We start from the raw sequence: 21,852 nt of genomic DNA on the forward strand, positions 1-21,852 counted from the left end.
AAAATGTAATGTAAGGTAAATGTGTCTGTTGCATTCCGGTTGACAGATTCAGGCATTCACTATCAGGATAGCATGAGGAAAGGGTTACTTCAATGGTCCACTTCAGACAGTCTACTAACTGTGAGTAACTTTGCAACTACAAGTCAACTAACTCCAAGGTTGACATGTAGTTGTATAGCTAGTAGAATGTCTGACGTGGACCATCGAAAATAAAGTGTTACTGAGGAAAGACAACTCGCACCAAGAAATAAAGCATGAATCATGTAGACATTGCAAGTCCTGTACTAAAACTTTCAGAATGTGTTCAGATGGCTATTTTAGAATTTAGGACAATATCTGAAGCTCAGCAGAAAATGCAAATGTTCGATGGTAGACAAACCTTTATTGTCATTAGCTTTGCTTTCCTCTTTGCCGTAAGTTTCCATGAATTCATTGAAAGCGCCTTTACTGGCTCGAAGAGCGTCGTATGATCCCACCTCGGACACAACCCCATTCACCAACACCACAATCTCATCTACATACGGCAAGAAGCTAATCCCGTGTGTCACCAGGATACGAGTCTACAAGGAAAGAGAAGGGGAAAAAACTGAACAGCAATGCAGAAATTTAAGTCAAGCTGAAAATGTGCTTTTGACATGTATAATAATATAGTGAGTATCCCAGCTATTTGTCAACGTTCCCATTAAGTTATTTCGAGAATGCTCAAAATGTTTTAAAAACGTTTTTTTTCTTGGTTAAATGAACGTTAAGGGAACTTTCCCATTCATCATTCTTCAAACATTTTGTGAATGTTACTTTTGAATGTTCTCTGAAAGTTCTGAAACAAGTAGTAACATTTAAAAAATGTTACAATGTTTCTGAAATAAAACGTTCCGTGAATGATCTATAAATAACTTTTTATGCTAAAGGTTTGAGACCAGATTACTTCTATTAAAGCATTAGTTCTCTTCAGAATTCAAATTTCTTGATAATTTACTCTCCCCACGTCATCCAAGATGTTCATGTCTTTCTTTCATATTTTTTGGTTAAAAAGTATATATTATATATTTTGTATAAAATTGCTGATAGTTTGTCTAGATAAGACTCTTATTCCTCGGCTGGATCGTGTCGAGACTTTGAAGCTGCACTGAAACTCACATTTGGACCTTCAACCCGTTGGACCCCATTGAAGACACTATATGGAGAAACATCCTGGAGTGTTTTCCTCAAAAACCTTCATTTCTTTTAGACTGAAGATAGAAAGACGTGAACATCTTGGATGACGAGGAGGAGAGTAAATTATCAAGAAATTAATTCTGAAGTGAACTAATCCTGTAACTAATACTAATGTTACTGGAAGAACGTTTGTTCATAACTTTCTCTGAACTAAAGTTCTAGCCTAAACAAAATCAGACAGAGAAAATAAAACAGTGATATTAGCCTATAATTTGTAAGCTTTTTAGCCTTGGATTTGCTTTTGACTTTGACATTAGTCTCCTACCTTATTTCTGAGCAGTCCTTTGGGTCCGATCACCCGTTCAAACAGATGTTTTCCCACATGTGAGTCGACAGCAGACAGCGGGTCATCCAGAAGGAACACGTCAGAGGAGCTGTAAACCGCCCGGGCCAAACTCACCCGCTGTTTCTGTCCGCCGCTCAGATTGATGCCCTGCGGCACAGCAGATCAAACATGAAACATTCAAAGTCAGTGTTTCCCAACCCTGTTCCCGTTCCGCACATGTGTGAACTCTTCCTAGGCGAGAGAATAAGCCATGGAAATGCCTAAATACAGTGAATATGCACTATTGCAGTTGCATTGTCAGGACCAACAGCCAGTGGTGTAAAGTATGTGAGTGGTGTTATTGGTAACTGTATTTAAAGTTCCCCTGTGGTGAAAATCCAGCTCTTAATGTAGTTTATATGTCTATAGCCGTGTTTCCACCGCAGGAAGTAGGGACTTTGGGCTGGTACTTGGTGTGTTTCCACCGCAGGGTCTAAATGAAGCTCCGGGTAAATATTTCCCCCTCAGAAAATCCCTGCTTGCGAGGTACTTTATCAAAGTTCAGGAGCTTTCAGAGGTGGGACTTGGGCGCTGAACATGCTGATTGGTCGAGTTCATGCCGCATTTTGATTGGTTGACTCCACGCAGCATTTTATTTTAACCACCATGTGTTGCGGTGCATGCAGTAACAGTTGTTTGCTATTCGAATCAACAATGGAGTTTAAAAAATACGGCCGATGGACGACAAGGTTCAGGCTTTATTAAGCCTAAATTTAGAGGATGAAATCCAGCGGGAACTGTAAGTAGTAAAGTAGTGCACATCACCATACTAATTTGCCTAATCTTCACGGTACATTACTCCGCGGTGGAAATGCAGACAGCAACAGGTCTGTGGGAAAAAAGTTACTGGGACAAATTGTTCTGGGTAATTTCGGTGGAAACGCGGCTAAAGTGGTGATTTTAACATGTTTTAAGACAAACCATGTGTAAATTCATAAGTCGACACCATTGCTGAGAATTTTCTCCTTAAAACTGCAGTGAACCAAAGACAGTCTCAGTCTCTGTTGATTTGGCTTTCCATCTAAATGAGCGATTTCTCCTGAAATCACCATGAATTGAACGACAACCTTCAAAATTTGTAAGCAGACTTTTATGTCAATTTACAGTCTAATATAAAGTTCAATGCAAATAATGACATTCATCATAATAACTGTACTGGACTACTTTGATAAATCAATCTTCAGAAACAGGTGCAGCCCAGCAAACACAGAACGTTCTCCCAATGTTCCCATATGGTTCCCGTTTGGTTCTTTTTTGGGGAACCAAATAATAACATTCTGGGAAACGTTCTCTCTTTGTTCTTATTGTAAGAAAAGCTAACCTTCCCAGAATGTTGCAGGGAAGTTGACAAGTTGTGACAACCTAAAGCGAACTTACACAGAACATTCCCTGCCGGTTTTATTTTTATAACCTTATAATCATGCCTACATCCACCACTGAATATGCCAACTGTGACTGTGGGCCCTATTTTAAGGATCGAAGCTCATGGTCTAAAACTCACGGCACAAGTGCACTTAGGTCGCTCCGAATCCACTTTTGCTAGTTTAACGACAGGAAAAATGGTTGGCGCGCTGTGCATGGTCTAAGAGGGTTGTCCCTATTCTCTTAATGAGTAATGGGTGTGTTTTGGGCTTTATAAATGAAATAAAATGAAATGAAAACTGCGTTGGGCTGTAAGTGAAACTAGCAAAACACAATGGCGTTTGAGCGTTGAGTGTATCATAGGGCCCTAAATGTTTGGCAGTCTCAGTTTTCTGATATGTAAAGACTCAAGAACTAACGGTTGGGAAGCAGTGCTCTTCACCTTCTCTCCGATCTCGGTTTGATCCCTCCCGGGCAGCAGGTCCAGGTCGGGTCCGAGAGCACAGGCCTCCACCGCGGACCGGTACCGTTCTTCATCCAACTCTGAGCCGAAGAGGACATTATCCTTCAGTGAGGCGTTCTGGATCCAGGCCTGCTGAGGGACATACGCCACCGACCCCTGAGACACACACACACACAAAACTAATGTCAAGCCGGCAGAGAAACACACACCACTAACGTACAGCGGGCAGAGAAGAGTCACAGTAATCTTTCATAAAAAGATGTGTTTGATTACGTTTATATTAATGTGTCCCTTGAGGCAGTGCAGTTCTCCCAGCAGAGCTGATATCAGTGAAGTCTTCCCCGATCCCACAGCTCCCACCACTGCCACCAGACGACCCGGGGCAATGTCCAGAGACACACTGAACAACACACACATCGATTAAGAGCCAGAGTGACAACAGCTAGATAGAACACACACACACATGCAAATACACACACACACACACACACACAAACAAACAAACAAACACGGAAACACACTCTCACACTCTCTCACACACACACACACACACACACACACACACACACAATGCTTTTTAAAAGTGCTGGCTAATGCTAATCGTAAATTATCTAAGATTATTATTCACGTCACCAAAATTAATGTTAAAGAGGTGTGTGAACTCGCAAGTACGATGTCAGGCACTGTAATTTGCTCTGGCCCCCTTCCTGTTCGCAGGAGTGATGAGATAGTTAGTAGATTGTCCTCACTCAATGGCTGGCTGTCGAAGTGGTGTCCGCAAAGTAATATAGAATTCATAGACAATTGGAAAAGTTTTTGGGGCAGACCTGACCTGTTGAAAAGAGATGGTATTCATCCCTCCTGGGATGGTGCTGCTCTTCTATCTAGTAATATGGCACATAGTCTTAGAGCTCAAACATGACAATCTGGGGCTCAGGTCAGGAAGCAGACAGACTGGCTAAACCGACCGTCTGCTAGCTGTCTCACGTCACCAAGGTCAGATAAATCCCATCACATAGAGCCTCTTTCACCTAGCTATCATCATATAGAGACTGTGTCTGTTCACCGAACTAGGAAATACAAAAAACTGCCAGACCCATTTAAGGGTAAAATTTTAATTGATGTTCAACAAATAAAAAATAGATATAACACAGATGAACAAATGATAAAGCTCGGATTACTGAATATTCGATCCCTTACTTCAAAAGTACTTATTGTTAATGATATGATTACAAATTATAACCTAGATGTGCTGTGTTTGACAGAAACCTGGCTAAAACATGACGATTACATGACTTTAAATGAGTCCACCCCGCAAGCTTACTGTTATAAACATGAAGCTTGAAAAGGCAAAGTGTTTATGTAGTCTATAGTAATATCTTATCTATCTATAAACTCTAGTTTCAAATATAATTATTTTGAAGTGTTGGTGCTTAATGTAACACTATCCAGTGTAAATTATAAATCAAGTTTGAGATTTGTGCTAGTTACTGTATACAGGCCACCAGGGCACCATACAGACTTTATCAAAGAATTTGCTGATTTTTTTAATCAGAGTTAGTATTGGCTGCAGATAAAGTCCTAATTGTTGGTGATTTTAATCAGCAAGAAAAAAATGGAGCGTAGCTGGAAGAAAACATAACTAGCAGTTTTTACGAATTTCGTGGAGAGAGATCACGATTCCGTACAGAAAGACCTTAAAAACTGCTAGATCTGCTTATTTTTCGACTCTCTTAGAAAAAAAAAAAAAAAAACACAACCCTAGGTATTTATTTGATACAGTGGCAAAATTAACAAGAAATAAAGCTTCTACTTCTGAAGTCTCCAAAGAGCATAGCGGTAATGACTTAATGAACTTCTTTTTCTTACAAGATTGATAATATTAGAGAGAAAATTATAACTATGTAACCGTCTACTACAGTATCGCATCAGGCAGTGCATTGTAGTCTCCTTGAGGAAAAATTCCATTCATTCATTGCAATAGGAGAGGAAGAATTTACTAAACTCAAACAACAACAAAAATCGACAACATGTATGTTAGACCCTATACCAACTAAGCTACTGAAAGAGTTGCTTCCAGAGGTCACAGATCCTCTTCTTAATATCATTAATTCATCTTTGTCATTAAGACACGTAACAAAAACTTTTAAGCTGGCTATGATTAAACCACTTATCAAAAAAACGCAACTTGATCCTGGAGAATTAGTCAATTTTAAGCTGATCTCGAATCTGCCTTTTCTGTCAAAGATACTAGAAAAAGCAGTATCTTCACAACTATGTTCCTTTTTTAGAAAGAAATGATATCTGCGAGGATTTCCAGTCAGTATTTAGACCGTACCATAGTACTGAGACTGCTCTCGTTAGAGTCACAAATGATTTGCTCTTATCATCCGATCGTGGTTGTATCTCTCTATTAGTGTTACTCGATCTTAGTGCTGCATTTGACACTATCGACCACAACATTCTTTTAAATAGACTCGAAAATGATGTCGGCATTAGTGGAATTGCATTAGCATGGTTTAAATCATACTTATCTGACCGTTATCAGTTTGTAGCAGTAAATGAAGAGATGTCTCATCGATCACAAGTTCAGTATGGCGTACCACAGGGCTCAGTACTAGGACCGCTGCTGTTCACTCTGTACATGCTACCATTAGGAGATATTATTAGGAAACATGGAATTAGTTTTCACTGTTATGCTGATGATACTCAGCTCTATATCTCTTTGCGCCCAGACGAAACTCACCAATTCACAAAATTAACAGAATGCATAGCTGATATAAAAAAAGGGGTGACTAGTAATTTCCTGCTACTTAATTCTGAAAAAACAGAGTTTCTAATGATTGGCCCAAAAACCTCTGCACGTAATACCCTAGAATACTGTCTAACACTTGATGGCTGCTCTATCAAGTCTTCGTCGTCGGTTAGGAACCTGGGTGTGCTCTTTGATACCAAATCTATTATTTGAAAGCCACATTTCTAGCATCTGTAAAACCTCATTCTCCCATCTTAAAAATATATCTTCATTTTTATTCAATGAAAAATGCGGAACAATTAGTCCATGCGTTCATGACATCAAGGCTAGATTATTGTAATGCTCTACTGGGTGGTTGCCCTGCACGCTTAATAAACAAACTACAGCTGGTCCAAAACGCAGCAGCTCGAGTTCTTACCAGAACCAGGAAGTATGACCATATTAGCCCTGTTCTGGCAACACTGCACTGGCTCCCTATTAAACATCGCATAAATTTAAAAATATTGCTGATTACTTACAAAGCAGTAAATGGTTTAGCTCCGCAGTACTGTATAACGCATTATAGTCCTTCATGTCTATTGCGATCTCAAAATTCTGGCCAGTTAATAATACCAAGAATATCAAAATCGTCAAAATCAATCAAACACATCTCTTTAACCTGGCATACACATAGAACATTATACATTTCTATTATTCAAATCAGTTAAATGATTATTAGCCTGCATAGTTTAGGTCAGCCCGAAACGGGAACACTTCCTATAACTCCTGATGTACTCGTTACATCATAAGAAGAATGGCATCTACGCTAATGTTAGTCTTTCTCTTTATTCCGAGGTTTACTGTAATCAGCCGGATCCGGGCCGTATCCAGACCAGATGGAGGACCTGCGCCTGGACACGACCACAACACATCCCTGAAGTGTCAGCAGAGATTGTGTTAACTAGACTCTCCCCTGTAAGGCCTCATCGACACGACAGCCATCGGCACTGATCCTCAACAAACTCGTCTCCATACCGGCGTGACTCCGATCTTCAAACAGATGGAACAGGATAATATTCTGAATGTTCCAATCTTCTTTCTTCTTTCTTTTTTTTCTCCATTCTGTCACTTGCCATTGTCACCTTTTTTCGCCTTTGTCCCCATTTGCTTTTGGTTTGCTTAGTTGAGATATTTAATTTAATATTCAACAATATTATTGATCTGCCTGCATTGACACCATTATATGAGAACTAAACTGAGCAGGACAATAACACACACACACACACATATGTAAGCACACACACACACACTCATGCAAACACACACACACACAGTCACACTCACACTCACACACACACACACACGCACACACACACACACGCACACGCACACGCACACGCACACGCACACACACACCAGAGTAATCCTAAATCATCATTGTATCATCTGTTTTATACTGTAATAGTGTAAAGATATAGTGAGTGAAAGGGCAAAACTCACTGTTTCAGCACTGGTTCTGTTTCTCTCTCCCAGGCAAACGTGCCGTCCGTCATGTTCACCGCAGCCTCTATTAATGACATCAGCACAAAAACATTATCTATACATCAGTCAGGGAGCTTTTTTTTCTGAAATGTATTAGTTGAATCACAGATAACAAAAATATGTTCTAATAATGTTCTGATAACGTTCTCATTAAGTTATGAAAAAAATATTTCTGAATGTTCACTAACTTTCAAAATGTACAGTTAAAAAAAAAAATTCATGTTTTTTCATGGTTATACAAATATTAAGGAAACAATCTTCAAACATCATGGAAACGTTACTTTTTAATGTTTACTTTTTAAACTTTATAATGTCTTTTTAAATAGTAGCATTAAAAACATGTTAGACGAACTTCCATAAACGCTCCATTAACGATGTATGAATAATGTTTTTGTGCTGATGTTTTTAGAACATTATTAAAAACCAGATAACTTTGAGAGAATGTTCCATTAACGTTACTGGAAGAACGTTTGTTCATAACTTTGAGAGAATGTCAGACAAAATTCTGAGAACCTGCGATGTTTGTTTAAAGTTTTTTTAAATGTTCAGAGAACATTTAAAAGCAGCGTTCCCATAACATTTGAAGAATGATACAATGGAATGTTCCATTTAAAGTCCCCCTGTGGTGAAAATCCAGCTTTTAATGTTGTTTATGTGTCTATGTGGTGTTTTTAATCTGCTTTAAGACAAACCATGTGTAAGTTCATAAGTCGACACCATTGCTGAGTATTTCCTCCTTAAAACTGCAGTGAACCAAAGACAGTCTCAAAAACACGCTTTGAAATCGCTGGTGTTTCTGACGTCACAAACTACCTTGTAACCAATCAGATCAACGTGTGATCGTCAACCAGTGGATCTCTGAGCTGAGTGAGTGAGTGGAGGCGGGGCTCATTTGCATATTCATAGAACCGCGCATACTAAATGAGGCAAGGGTGTCGAGTTACATTCAAGATATTTTAAGGCATGAAGACATTTTTTCAAGTAAAAAACTTTTAAATGTCATTTTGGTGATTAAAGATGAGTTTTAAGGCATGAAATTATTGACTACAGGGGGACTTTAACTTTTGCATAATTAAGAAAAAACATTTTTAAACCATTTTTGTTTTTTTAACATTTAGCGATAATTCAGAAATAACATTTTCATAACCAAGTGAACGTTAGCAAAACGTTCTTAGAACGTAATATGTTGGCTGGAAGCTTGGGCTTGAACTATTGAAGAACACAACGATCAGGAATCAGCTAGAATGCTGAAAAGAGTTCCTGACTCACTGTTACTGTCGTCATGCTTTATCGCCGTCGTGTCCAGATCACTGCCACTCAGAAACTTCTCGAGTCTCTTCTTAGATACAGTGGTCTGAACAGTGGAGAAAGTATTGTTAGATTTTGAACAAGGTCGAAAACACTTTTATAACCGCAAACAAAGCTTATTGAAAGGTAGCAATAAAATGCTTCGGTAACACTTTACAATAAGGTTCATTAGTTAATATTGGTTAATGTTCATTAGTTCATTAGTTAATGTATTACCTAACATGAACTAACATTGAGCAATACATTTGTTACAGTATTTATTCATCTTTGTTAATGTTAGTTAATAAAAATAAAGCTGTTTGTTCATGTTAGTTCACAGTGCATTAACTAATGTTAACAAGATTTTAGTATTAGTAAATGTTAAAATTAACATTAACAAAGATTAATAAATGCTATATAAGTGCAGTTCAGTATTAGTTCTTGCTAACTAATGTTAACTAATGAACCTTATTGTACCAATGCTTCCGTATACATAACAATATAAATATATACACTGTAAAAATGATATGATCAATAAGTAATGACAACATATGTTTTTACATTGCTTTAACTCATCAAAATAAGTTAAGCAATTATCAACTTATACAAGTTATACAAGATTCAACAATTTTTTTAAGTCAGTTTAATGTATTTTAAGTTGAAATTACTTAAACATTAAAGGTGATTGTACTTAAAAATTTAAGGCAGCAACTTTTTTTTACAGCGCACACAGTAAAAAGTGCTCAGTTCACTTAAAAAAAACATAATAAACATAACATAATAAACACATTACCTTAAAATTATTAAGTAGATAAACTTAATGCTTAATTGAAAAAATTAAGTTATGTGAACTTGACAATTCCACATTACTTAATTTTTTCGATTAAGCTTGAAGTTATTTACTATAATAATTTTACTATATAATTTTAAGGCAACATGTTTGTTTCACTAAAAGTTAAGTCAACTGATCACTTTTCCAGTTTAATAATGCATTGATTGCCGTACCTGAACCATGATAGAGATCAGCTGTGGGAGCATGGCGAGTGGGAAGCGCAGAATGTTGAAGAGTGAGATCGAGGTAAAAGCTTTCTCTGCATCCAGGATGTTATCAGGACTCACAGACACAAACACAGCGAAGGTCGCGAGAGAAACCTGAGGATGACCACACACGACTTCAGTGTCTATCGTGGGCTGCTTGCTTTCTGACATTCATTCATTCAGGATCTCAATAGATTTAAACTTTGCTGTGGATCCACTGTTGCCTGAGCCGGACTTTGAGGATCCCTCATCTCACACACCACTGAAAGTTATTTACGTTAAGACATCTGTACCATATGTTTAGGAAAATTAAGCATAATAACGATAATGTTGTGTAACACTTAATAATACTGTTCCTTCATTAATGAATAACTACACAGGAACGAATGAGTAACACATTATTAACATTCTAGTAACTACTAACTAACAAGAAACTCTGATTAATGAATTAGTAAGTAATAGCGCTCAGTCGAATGAGGTCGTTCATTATTAGCTAATAGTGATTTTTTTCATTCCTCCCAGAGAACTACTATTTACAGGTTCATAATTAACATGAAGTCATTAAGTCATTAAGTCATTAAGCTTTTGAGATTATGAATAGAAATTCCTTCTGATGGATTTGGTGACACTTCAGTCATTACTAGTGTGTTTATGACCTTCACTTTAGACACTGATCCAAATCATTAGTAGATCCTTTAGAAAGATGTAGAAACACTTGGTTTATTACTAATGGGCTACCCTTACCTTATACATTATGCATTATTAATTTTAATTATGAACCTGTATATTGTAGTTCTTATAGTCTTCAGTGAGGTATGAAAAATAGTAGTTATTGATTAGCTAATAGATAATTAGCAAACTACCACATTCAACTAATTCATTAATCAGAGTTTCGGTAACACTTTATAATAAGTGCACGCTATTAATCATTAGTTAAGCATTAGTAAACAGTTAATTCGTAATTTATAAAGCATTAAAAGACATCAATAAGCAGTTTATAAATACAGTTATAAATGCTTTGTTCTTGATTTTAAAGCATATCTATAATGTGTTTAATAATTGTATTTTCATGCTTTATTAATGAGCGATTTATCATTTCTAAATGAAGTATTGCATTATTTACAAACCGGTTATTTAGGAGTTGTCAGTGGTTCACAAGATCACTTACAAAGTGTAAGTAAATGATTAATAAACTATTTAAATACATATTATTATTCAGACATATAGTAATAGTTACTTAGTGTGTTAATAAATGCTTTATTAACATGTATTTCTACTATAATTCAGGGTTAATTCAGGTAGTTATAAAGTAGTTATAAAGCATTTAGTAGTGGTCAGTTCACTATTTTGTGAGCTCATCTAAAGTGAGGACTATTTATGCTTTGTAAAGCATTTATAAAGGAGATTTAAAGTCTGTTAATATTTCTATGTTCTGTATTACTGTGTGTGTTTGTTTCCTTTTTCTGTTTAGAAGATCAATGAGCCTTTAAATCTCCTTTATAAATGCTTTACAATGCATAACTAGTCCTCACTTTAGATGAGCTCACAGAAATAGTTAACTGACCACTACTAAATGCTTTATAAATACCTGCATTTACTACATTTACTCACACTTTCTAAGTGATCTTATTAATCAATGACAACACCTAGTTTGTAAATAATGGTAAATAATATAACTGGTTTGTAAATAATGCTATAGTTTATTTAGAAATGATAAATTGATAATTAATAAAGTATGAAAATACAATTATTAAACACATTATAGATATGCTTATAAATCAAGAATAAAGCATTTATAGCTGTATTTATAAACTGCTTATTAATGTCTATTAATGCTTTATAAATGATGAATTAACTGTTTAGTAATGCTTAACTAATGATTAATAGCGTGCAGTTATTATAAAGTGTTACCAGAGTTTCTTGTTAGTTAACAGCAGTTACTAGAGTGCGTTACTCATTTGTTCCTGTGTAGTTGTTCATTAATGAAGGAACAGTATAATAAAGTGTTACCTTGCAATAGAAAAGCATACTGTATATAAAACATTATCATACTCACAATAGCTGGAGCACATGAGAATATGAAGGTGGAGACGGACGAGAGGTAGGCGAACTTCCTCATCACCTTCAGCTCCTTCTCTCGAATATCCTGAACCTGAGACTCGAAAGATGATTCCCAGGCGTAATACTTCAGGATCTACCACACAGAGGACAAAGAAATGAGAAAATACACGTCACAAAAACATATTTCCATGTGTCCTGTATGCTAGAGGAGTGTAGGAAACCACTTACCTTGATTCCATTCAATATGTCATTCACAATCTTCATGCGCGAGTCTTTAAATTTCATGTTTTCCACCTGAAAAGAAGCATGTGGAGTTTAGTGGATAATGATGAAATTATATTTCTATTGTGTTTTCAGGAACACTTTCTATAAATGTCACTGTAACTATAATATAATAACATTACAGCAATGCATCTTTACAAATACATTCATGGAACCGTACGACTGAATAATTAATACTTATAAATCAGTGTATAAAGGATTATGAGCGTGTGCATTGGAAAAGCAAATGTAATCATAAAAATAATAGAAATGTAACTATAACTGTTCTTATAATGCAGAATAGGTCTTATTGAGTCTTTATAAATATATTTATAATATAGTAATACTTACTAATAAATAACTATAAATGGAGCTATAATTCATTATAAGCATGGGCTTCATTTAAAGTGAAATTTTCTTTTGTCTTTCATAGCATAAGGTTTCTGAAGCGTGATCACCTGGAAGGACCTGGATTTGGTGGCCAGCCAGCCGTTAATGGGAACCATCAGCACCATCACCAACAGGCCGGCTAACACCGACGGGCCCAGCTCGATCCAGAGGAACGCTATGGACAGAGCGATCTGCAGTGGACACGACCACAGCAAATGAATGAAGTTGGTGACGTCGTTGAACCTCTGAGCATCCGCTGACATCAGGTTCACGATCTCTCCCGCGGTCGACTCTTTCCTGGAGTCGTTAGATACAACTAATGCCTGAAAGGAATCACAAAACCATCCACTGGTTATGATGCAACTAAATGATTAGACTGCTAAAATGCCCCTCGTATGCTGTTCTAATGTTGTTTCGGAGTCTCCTACAACAGGTTTACATTAAAGTAAGGTCAAAAACACTTTATTTAACTCATAATCTCCACTGTAGCGTCAGCTGTTTTCTCTCAGTGTCTGAAACGCTTCCATCGAAGATTCAGTCTCTCTAAGCCCCGCCTCTCTGAGAGCTGCTCTGCTGTGATTGGTCAGAAGCAAACGCTCATTATCATATCTGAATCTCAGCTCTTGATCACAGTGATACGAACAGTAACGATGGCGTGGGTTTTACCGTATCGATCTCAGAAAACAGCGTCTTCTCGACATGAACAACACGAACCAAACTCTCAGATAAACTACAGTGTTTGAGGGCGGAGCTAAGAGATGATGTTCAGCCAATCAAGACCAGAGGCGGGCATTATGCAAATTAGTTACAAACCTAAGTAGGTTCATGTAGGAAGTAAAACTGGAATCACTGACGACTCGTTTCAGTTCAGAATCACTTCTTTCTTTTAGGAGACAATAACTCAGTTTATCTGCACTTTGATCTTTGAAACTGTGCAGATCTTTTACAGATCTTTTATTACACACTACATGAAAGGGAATATCAGAAAAAGCATAATAGGGGCACTTTAAAATGACAGCAGACATCTAAAACCACAGATGCAGAATATTGCAAAGAAGATTATAGATTGGTGCAAAACCGAGATCTAACAGCGTACCTTCTTATAAACGGCCGCCATGATGGCTGTGCGCACTTTCATGCCCAGGACAAAACATCGCTGGAAATACTGTTGCAGAATAACGGACTGTACGAACGCCACCAGCAGAAGCAGCACAGCGTACAGGTATCCGGTCCAGGCGTTACTCGATTTGTCCTGAACGAAGGCTATCATTAACCTGTGACAAAACACATCATATTGCTCCACCAGATTCAGAAAGAACTGATAATACCTGATCAAAACTGCCCAGCGAACAAAAACATGTTTTGCTAACAGTCCCATGAAATTATAAAAGCTTTGTTCTCTGATCATTAAAGATGTCCAGTTTTTTAAATGTTTGTCTTGGTTGTGTGAATGTTGAGGAGCATTTCACTGAATCATTCTTCAAACATTATGCAAATGTTACTTTTGAATGTTCTCTGAACGTTTCGAAACAAGCAGTTACATTTAAAAAAACATTAGACAAACATCCAATTAAACTTTTTAGAAAGAGAAAACGTTCCATGATCGATGTATAAATAATGTTTTATGCAAATGTTTTGAGAACATTATTAAAGGCCAGAAAACTTTGAACGAACATTTTATTAATGTTTCTGGAAGATCGTTTGTTCATAACTTTGTTTGCAGGCCATAAAGTCATGTGGCACAAGGAAAGACTCAGAAATTCAGACCACTTACTTGAGAAGTTGTGGACTAGCAAACGCCAGCAGATCTTGAATGAGTTTGAAGAACGCGGACTCTAGAAGAACAACTTTGAAGGATTTCACGATGGTGGGAATCAGCCAGGACTGAGGATAGTCAGATTCAGAATCCTTCTTCGCTTTCTTTTTGTCTTTCTTTTTGTCTTTCTTTTTCCCCATCTCCTCCTAGTAAGAAATATTGTGAGTGTGTCAGTTAGTCTTTAGATTCTTTTTTGTTTTGACAGATTATGATAAAGTTATGATGAAGAAGAAGATGAGGCGAGAGGATTAGCCCATCAAACTGCAGCGTAGATTTATTAAATCAAACAAAATAAACTGAATGCAAAGCTAGAAAGAAAACAAAGGTGAATGAAACAGTGTGTAAACCACACTAAACACACAGATGAACAGTGAACTGAAAGGGATAGTTCACCCAAAAATGAAAATTAGCCCATGATTTACTCTCCCTCAAGCCATCCTAAGTGTGTATGACTTCCAAGCTTTATAATGGCAGTGAATGGCTGTTTCTGTTTTGAAGTCCATAAAAGTGCATCTATCCATCATAAAAGTGCATCTATCCATGATAAAAGTGCATCTATCCATCATAAAAGTGCATCTATCCATGATAAAAGTGCATCTATCCATGATAAAAGTGCATCTATCCATCATAAAAGTGCATCTATCCATCATAAAAGTGCATCTATCCATGATAAAAGTGCATCTATCCATCATAAAAGTGCATCTATCCATCATAAAAGTGCATCTATCCATGATAAAAGTGCATCTATCCATCATAAAAGTGCATCTATCCATCATAAAAGTGCATCTATCCATCATAAAAGTGCATCTATCCATGATAAAAGTGCATCTATCCATCATAAAAGTGCATCTATCCATCATAAAAGTGCATCTATCCATCATAAAAGTGCATCTATCCATGATAAAAGTGCATCTATCCATCATAAAAGTGCATCTATCCATCATAAAAGTGCATCTATCCATCATAAAAGTGCATCTGTCCATCATAAAAGTGCATCTATCCATCATAAAAGTGCATCTATCCATCATAAAAGTGCATCTATCCATCATAAAAGTGCATCTATCCATGATAAAAGTGCATCTATCCATGATAAAAGTGCATCTATCCATCATAAAAGTGCATCTATCCATCATAAAAGTGCATCTATCCATGATAAAAGTGCATCTATCCATCATAAAAGTGCATCTATCCATCATAAAAGTGCATCTATCCATCATAAAAGTGCATCTATCCATGATAAAAGTGCATCTATCCATCATAAAAGTGCATCTATCCATCATAAAAGTGCATCTATCCATCATAAAAGTGCATCTATCCATGATAAAAGTGCATCTATCCATCATAAAAGTGCATCTATCCATCATAAAAGTGCATCTATCCATCATAAAAGTGCATCTGTCCATCATAAAAGTGCATCTATCCATGATAAAAGTGCATCTATCCATCATAAAAGTGCATCTATCCATGATAAAAGTGCATCTATCCATCATAAAAGTGCATCTATCCATGATAAAAGTGCATCTATCCATCATAAAAGTGCATCTGTCCATCATAAAAGTGCATCTATCCATCATAAAAGTGCATCTATCCATCATAAAAGTGCATCTATCCATCATAAAAGTGCATCTATCCATCATAAAAGTGCATCTGTCCATCATAAAAGTGCTCCACACAGCTTAATAAAGGCCGTCTGCACTTTTATGGACTCCAAAATAGAAACAGCCATTCACTGCCATTATAAAGCTTGTAAGAGCCAGGATATTTTTTAATATAACTCTGACTGTATTCGTCTGAAAGAAGAAAGTCATACACACCTAGGATGACTTCAGGGTGAGTAAATCATGGACTAATTTTCATTTTTGGGTGAACGATCCCTTTAAGCTCGATAATCCACTCAATCACAAAACACTAGTCAATCAAACAATGAATTACCACGACAGAAAGAAAGAAAGAAAATGAAAGACACAATTTCGATTAAATAGTATTTTCTCTTCACAGTTTTACTTTCTGCTGAAATTATTGTGGGTTTTCTTCATATTTGTTTCGTTGTCAGGACTTCACAGAAAATATGACGCATATTTTAAAAAGACATCACAACAAACATTAAGGTCTTATTTATATTAATTAAACCAAATCTGTTCTCCTAATTGAAAATGATATTTTTGTAGTTGCTTTTGTTTATATTTGTAGATATTTCATCAGAATTAAAGGTTTGAACTCAAACCACAAATTGAGAAAAACTAATAAATTTGGCTGTAATAAATTAGAGTTTTTTTTTTTTTTTAAGTTGATCTAAAGTTGTAAGTTTTCTTCAGTCTGTGCAATGCAAACCAGCACTAATAATACACAGTAAAGCTGTGAACACCAATCCAGAGACAGACTCTCTTACCATAACTAGAACATCCTGACTGACTCCTTTGGCCAAGCCGTTCTGGCCTTCATCACGAGCCGGTCGCTTGCTTCGCTTCTTCTGTAAGACGCCGCGAGCCTTCCTCAGCTCTTCCGTCATTACGTCCTCGAAGTGCTGACAGATGGAGTGAGTGGAGTCTTCCTCGTTCAGATCCCACATGTCCTCCTGAACCAGAGGCCTCTTATAACCCTTGATGACCATGCTGAGGACAAACATGTACACGGCTGTTATGCAGAACACACACACACACACACACACATATACAGGCAAACCACAGTTTATTCAGACACCTTGCTCTCCTCACTTACAGAAATGAACTACAGTGTCCTGCACTGACCAGTGAAAATATATCACAAATTATATATGAAGAGTTCAGATGCAAAAGCCTCTAAGTGCCATTTTCTTCTAGAATGATCATTTTTATCAAGCTCGTATATTTAAGTTCAGTAAATTCACTTAAATGACAATTAATAGGTCATTTGCATTGCCATGTAAGTGAAATTACTGACTTTAAATATACAAGCTTGATAAAAATGATCATTCTAAAAGAAACTTTCAGATGCACTTAAGAGGCTTTTGCATCTGAACTCTTCATCTGAACTCTTCATATTTTTGGTTTGACTGTATGTGTGTATATATATATAATATACACATAATTTGAGTGTCATATAGACACAACAGTGGCTTGCAGAAAGTCTAATCTAACCAGATAAGGAACACAGTAAACTCAGATGCACCTGTTGAACCAGTTAAAGGTGATTCTGCTGAGGAACGCTGCTTTTGCTTCGGGATTCTGTGAAGAATTAGAGGAAGTACATTTGAAAAATATACGTTTATTACAAGCGACATCACAAGTGGCGTTTCTCGCATGCTTTCTGTACCGTTTGTGAAAGTTGTTTAACTTCGGGTGAAAGGTCAGCGAAGGCTGATAAAACCAGAGCGATGATCTGCAGGCCATAGCTGATGTAGAACAGGGAAAACCGTGGCACATCCGACACTTCATCCTGAGGGAAAACGTTGATGCGTTAGTCACACTGTGTCGTGCACTTTTAATGAGCCACAATGTTTTACAGCATTTGGCAATATTACCGTCAATTTAAAAACACATAAAATCAAGTCAAGTCCATTTTGATTATAAAGCTCTTTTCATTATACACAGTCTCAAAGTGGCTTTACAGAAATTCATAATGTTGGTTCGAGAGCTGGACAGATTTATGAGTTTACATTAGACGGCAATACAAACACAATAAACCAAATGAGGTTTTCTATCCAGTAAATATGTGAGTTTATGTATGCAGGTAAAGATGACGTTAGTGGTTTGCTTTGTGGTGATATTTAAGATAAGTGTCTAGGTTATGATTTTTTGGTGTAGTGACACTCCTAATTACTAGGGCATGTATCCGTGCCATTATTAACCCTGTAACGCCCGACATATGAAATAATAGTCCGAAAATCTTCTTTTTTTTTTTTTAAATGGAACCATTTATTCAACCTTAACTGAGAAAAGTTTGCATATGTGTTTTATGTCGAGTATCATATTTGATACATCAGTTTTTTTACGGCTTATATAGCCTGATATAGTGAGAATATGGAGGAAAAATATATATTTATTTATATGGATAAAAAGTAAGATGAACTTCTGTAATGTAAATCAATGAGATCTTTATAACAGTACAGCAGATACTTGCATATAAATATAAATATCTGCCAATAATTTGTCTTAGTAAGATGATATTTAAATGCTCAGTTTTATGTTTTAAACATAATGCAATGCAATACAATGATGATTGAGAGATGAACAAACCTTCCTCAAAAGCCTGGCGATCATATTTGATGCTCGTGGTTCAGGGTTAGTGCCTAATTATTACACAGTTCTTGTAATCACTATAATAAGTACATGTGGAACTGGACACTGTAAACCCTAACGCTCAAAATAATGAATTGGTTCGAGTAGGGACTTAAACTATACAAATTAGTTCCATCAAATTATCTTTTATTTAGAACTTTCTGTTTCTTTTGAGTTCACAAAACTGACCCATTTTAAGTAAGTTGAATTGTTTTGAGTTCTCTGAACTTGTTTCTTTTAATTTAGACAAACTTAAATTGAACTGAAACTGGGCTGGGATTTCTATTTCCCAGCATGCTTTGCCATGACACCTAAAAGGGAGAGTGGGGAAAAGTGTGTTTAATGTTTTGTTATGCTAGTTTAGAAGAGTTTCTGTTATGTTGGGTTTTTGGGGGGGGTTTCCATCACGTGACGAGAGGAGCATGAGCTTGGGTTGAGAACAGTGTACGATAAATGTTTTAAATGGCTGTACTCATTAATCGAGTGCTATGCTATGCTAATGCTATCTGTCACGTTTTGGGTTTTGTTTCTTGTTCTTGTCATTGTCATGTTTCTGTCTTGTCATGTGATTCCCTGTTTGTCATGTGATCCTGCCATGACTTGTCATTGGTTAATCGTCTGATCATTGTTCACAGGTCTTCCTTGTCTTGTAATTAGTCTGTGTATTTAAGCCCTGTGTCTTTGTCCAGTATTGATTGTTTCCTGTTGATGTTCTTGTTCTTGTTCTTGTTCTTGTTCTTGTTCTTGTTCTTGTTCTTGTTCTTGTTCTTGTTCTGGTTCTGAGTTTCATGCCTCGTCATGCCTTTGTTTTATGTTTGATCTCGTTTTGTTAATAAATAGCATTTGGGTTCTCACTTCAGCTTGCCTCCAGTGGACTAAATCATTACACTATCAAAGCATTATGTCACCAATTAGCAAGGTAGCATTTTTTGAATTAGCTGGTTAAAAGCTAGTCAAGTTTCCACTACTAAAAATAATTAAGTTGAGATTACATGAAAATTGTAATCTGAGTTGTGTATGAATTAGCCTACTTAAATATTTCAAGTTAAGAGCAATTAAAATATATGATTACAAAATAAAAAATCTAGAGTTAAAAAGACAGTAGAATGAAAATGACACAAGTTTATGAAAAGTATCAGCCCTGAATGACTCTCAAAGTCAGCTGTGATCTGAGCCTGTGTCATGAGTGATAATAAGCTATTTATAGTAAAGTACAGTGTTTCAGTTGAAAATCATAGACAGAGAGATGTTAAAAGAAGTCATGCTACAGACAGTTTAGATATTATACACTCAGAGGGCAATTTGTATTTAAATGCTTTAGCTCCGGCTACAGACGTAGATGTGCACTGGATCGACCGATGTGAGATTTTGCTGATTTGAAGAGGTTTAACAGATTTAAGTGATTAAACACTGCTGTTATTAACTTGTCTCCCTGTTTTAACACTATGCAACCCCAATGGCTCTATTGGCTGTTGAATGTGCCTTCCCTAAGCTACAGAAAACACCTGATTCTGTTGAAGAAAACTGATTTCATGATGGGAAAGAGCGGTCACCAGTGTGCACGAGGTGACAACGGGTAAGATCCTCTTTGGCCAAACAGAGGGCAACCTAAGGCAGGGGGTCACGCCCACACTGGGCATCTGCTGATGGAGGTGTTTATGTGAGATGGGTTTGTCTGAGAGTGGATGGTGTTTATGTGAGATGGGTATGAGAGTGGAGCGGATGACTGTGAGGCCAGCATTATATCATTACATCACAACACCCTGAAGAAAAGGAGATTAGAGATAAAGAGCTGATGGGAATGAACTTTCAAGAACCAGCTGAGACCATGAGGTGATTGTCATTATTTGTTGTGGAGACAGTAACAAAACGTCATTTATATGAGGAACATGATGTTGGTTGCCTAATGGGCGAGAAGAAAAATGTATAGAAGTGTTGATAACAGAGTTTTACTCCTGCAGGTCATTAGACAAGAAATGGTGATGGCTAAAGATTAAGACTGTTTTTAAAGAGAAAATCTGATCTTCTGAGAAAAAAATCATAGAGAAAATCTGGATAACAAAGGTTAAGTGAATCCAGCATTTAAACTAAAGATAACCTTAGAAATGTTACTTGAATAACGTATTTTAGATTGTCGCAAGGGTTTTAATTTGAAAGTTCTATATTGTAGGGAATTTAATATTACGTTGTGTCTAAGTTAGAGTCTTAAGAGGCTTAAGAGAGACTGTTTGAGTGGAGCTATGTCTGACTATTATCTGCTAAAGCTTGAACAAAACAAAGAAATGATTTGGGTTGACAAAACAACCCAGATTACTTTTTTACAAAAAACAAATGAATAATGAACAGACATAATTTTGAACTGGTTAAGAGACCATGTAAAAGTAGGTAATATATTAAAAAAAGAATATTGTTTTATCATTACAGATGGGTTGCGTGAAACGACAAAACTTTAAAGAAGCTGTTAATTCTGAGTGAATCCGATGAAAAGATGATGCAGAACATGGGACGAGCTTTATTAGCTATCCAGCTCTGTCTGCTACTGGTAATTATGACTAATTTTGTCATTTATGATGTTTATTTGAATTACTCTCTGGATTAATATGTTTAGGAGTATTTATGTAAATTGGAATTGGGAAATTGAAGATTGAGTCCATCATGGGTTAAAAACCCTTGTCTAGGAAATATATAGTCTAAATTTAAATAGTCAACTATGTGTGATCAGAATGATAAATGTAAAATAATAGACTTGACTGCATAGAAAAAGTGACAAATTGGCTAAAAGTCACCATAAAAATGATCAAGAGAGGCCTGAATCGAGCAAGATAGGCAGTGACCACTGGATCTGAAGAGTTAGTCTTCGGGCCGTTGGCATTAATTATTCTGTTTAAGGAGCTGATCTAGTGGCTTTAACTGAAGCCTGGAAATTAACGAAAGGAAAATGTGTGATTATTTACACAGATTATCATAATTCGGTTGGGGTTGCTCATGATTTTGGGGCTGTGGTCAGATGGTCGACCTATCTTTCATGCTGGGTTAATATCAAATTTGCTGGATGCTATTTTGTTGCCTGATCGAATTTCTATTTGTAAATGCGCAGCGCAT

The 21,852-nt window shown here is 36.5% G+C and overlaps 1 protein-coding gene across 2 annotated transcripts in view; it reads right to left on the reverse strand.

Moving 5' to 3' along the window:
* Positions 1 to 21,852, reverse strand: part of abcc2 (ATP binding cassette subfamily C member 2) — a 37,806-nt gene that overhangs the window by 11,364 nt on the left and 4,590 nt on the right. For both annotated transcript variants that reach the window (XM_084391484.1, XM_084391485.1), the window contains 15 exons: positions 17,786 to 17,908; positions 17,642 to 17,697; positions 16,884 to 17,106; positions 14,453 to 14,640; positions 13,775 to 13,952; positions 12,747 to 13,001; positions 12,256 to 12,321; positions 12,023 to 12,160; positions 9,934 to 10,080; positions 8,911 to 8,995; positions 7,600 to 7,666; positions 3,639 to 3,765; positions 3,345 to 3,521; positions 1,481 to 1,648; positions 380 to 560 (listed from right to left, as the gene is read on the reverse strand). In XM_084391484.1, coding sequence (XP_084247610.1) covers positions 380 to 560; positions 1,481 to 1,648; positions 3,345 to 3,521; positions 3,639 to 3,765; positions 7,600 to 7,666; positions 8,911 to 8,995; positions 9,934 to 10,080; positions 12,023 to 12,160; positions 12,256 to 12,321; positions 12,747 to 13,001; positions 13,775 to 13,952; positions 14,453 to 14,640; positions 16,884 to 17,106; positions 17,642 to 17,697; positions 17,786 to 17,908 — 2,179 coding nt within the window. The remainder of the gene's footprint in view (positions 1 to 379; positions 561 to 1,480; positions 1,649 to 3,344; positions 3,522 to 3,638; positions 3,766 to 7,599; positions 7,667 to 8,910; positions 8,996 to 9,933; positions 10,081 to 12,022; positions 12,161 to 12,255; positions 12,322 to 12,746; positions 13,002 to 13,774; positions 13,953 to 14,452; positions 14,641 to 16,883; positions 17,107 to 17,641; positions 17,698 to 17,785; positions 17,909 to 21,852) is intronic.

Source organism: Rutilus rutilus (genome assembly GCF_951802725.1).
Source record: "Rutilus rutilus genome assembly, chromosome: 20".
In the NCBI taxonomy this organism is placed as follows: domain Eukaryota; kingdom Metazoa; phylum Chordata; class Actinopteri; order Cypriniformes; family Leuciscidae; genus Rutilus; species Rutilus rutilus.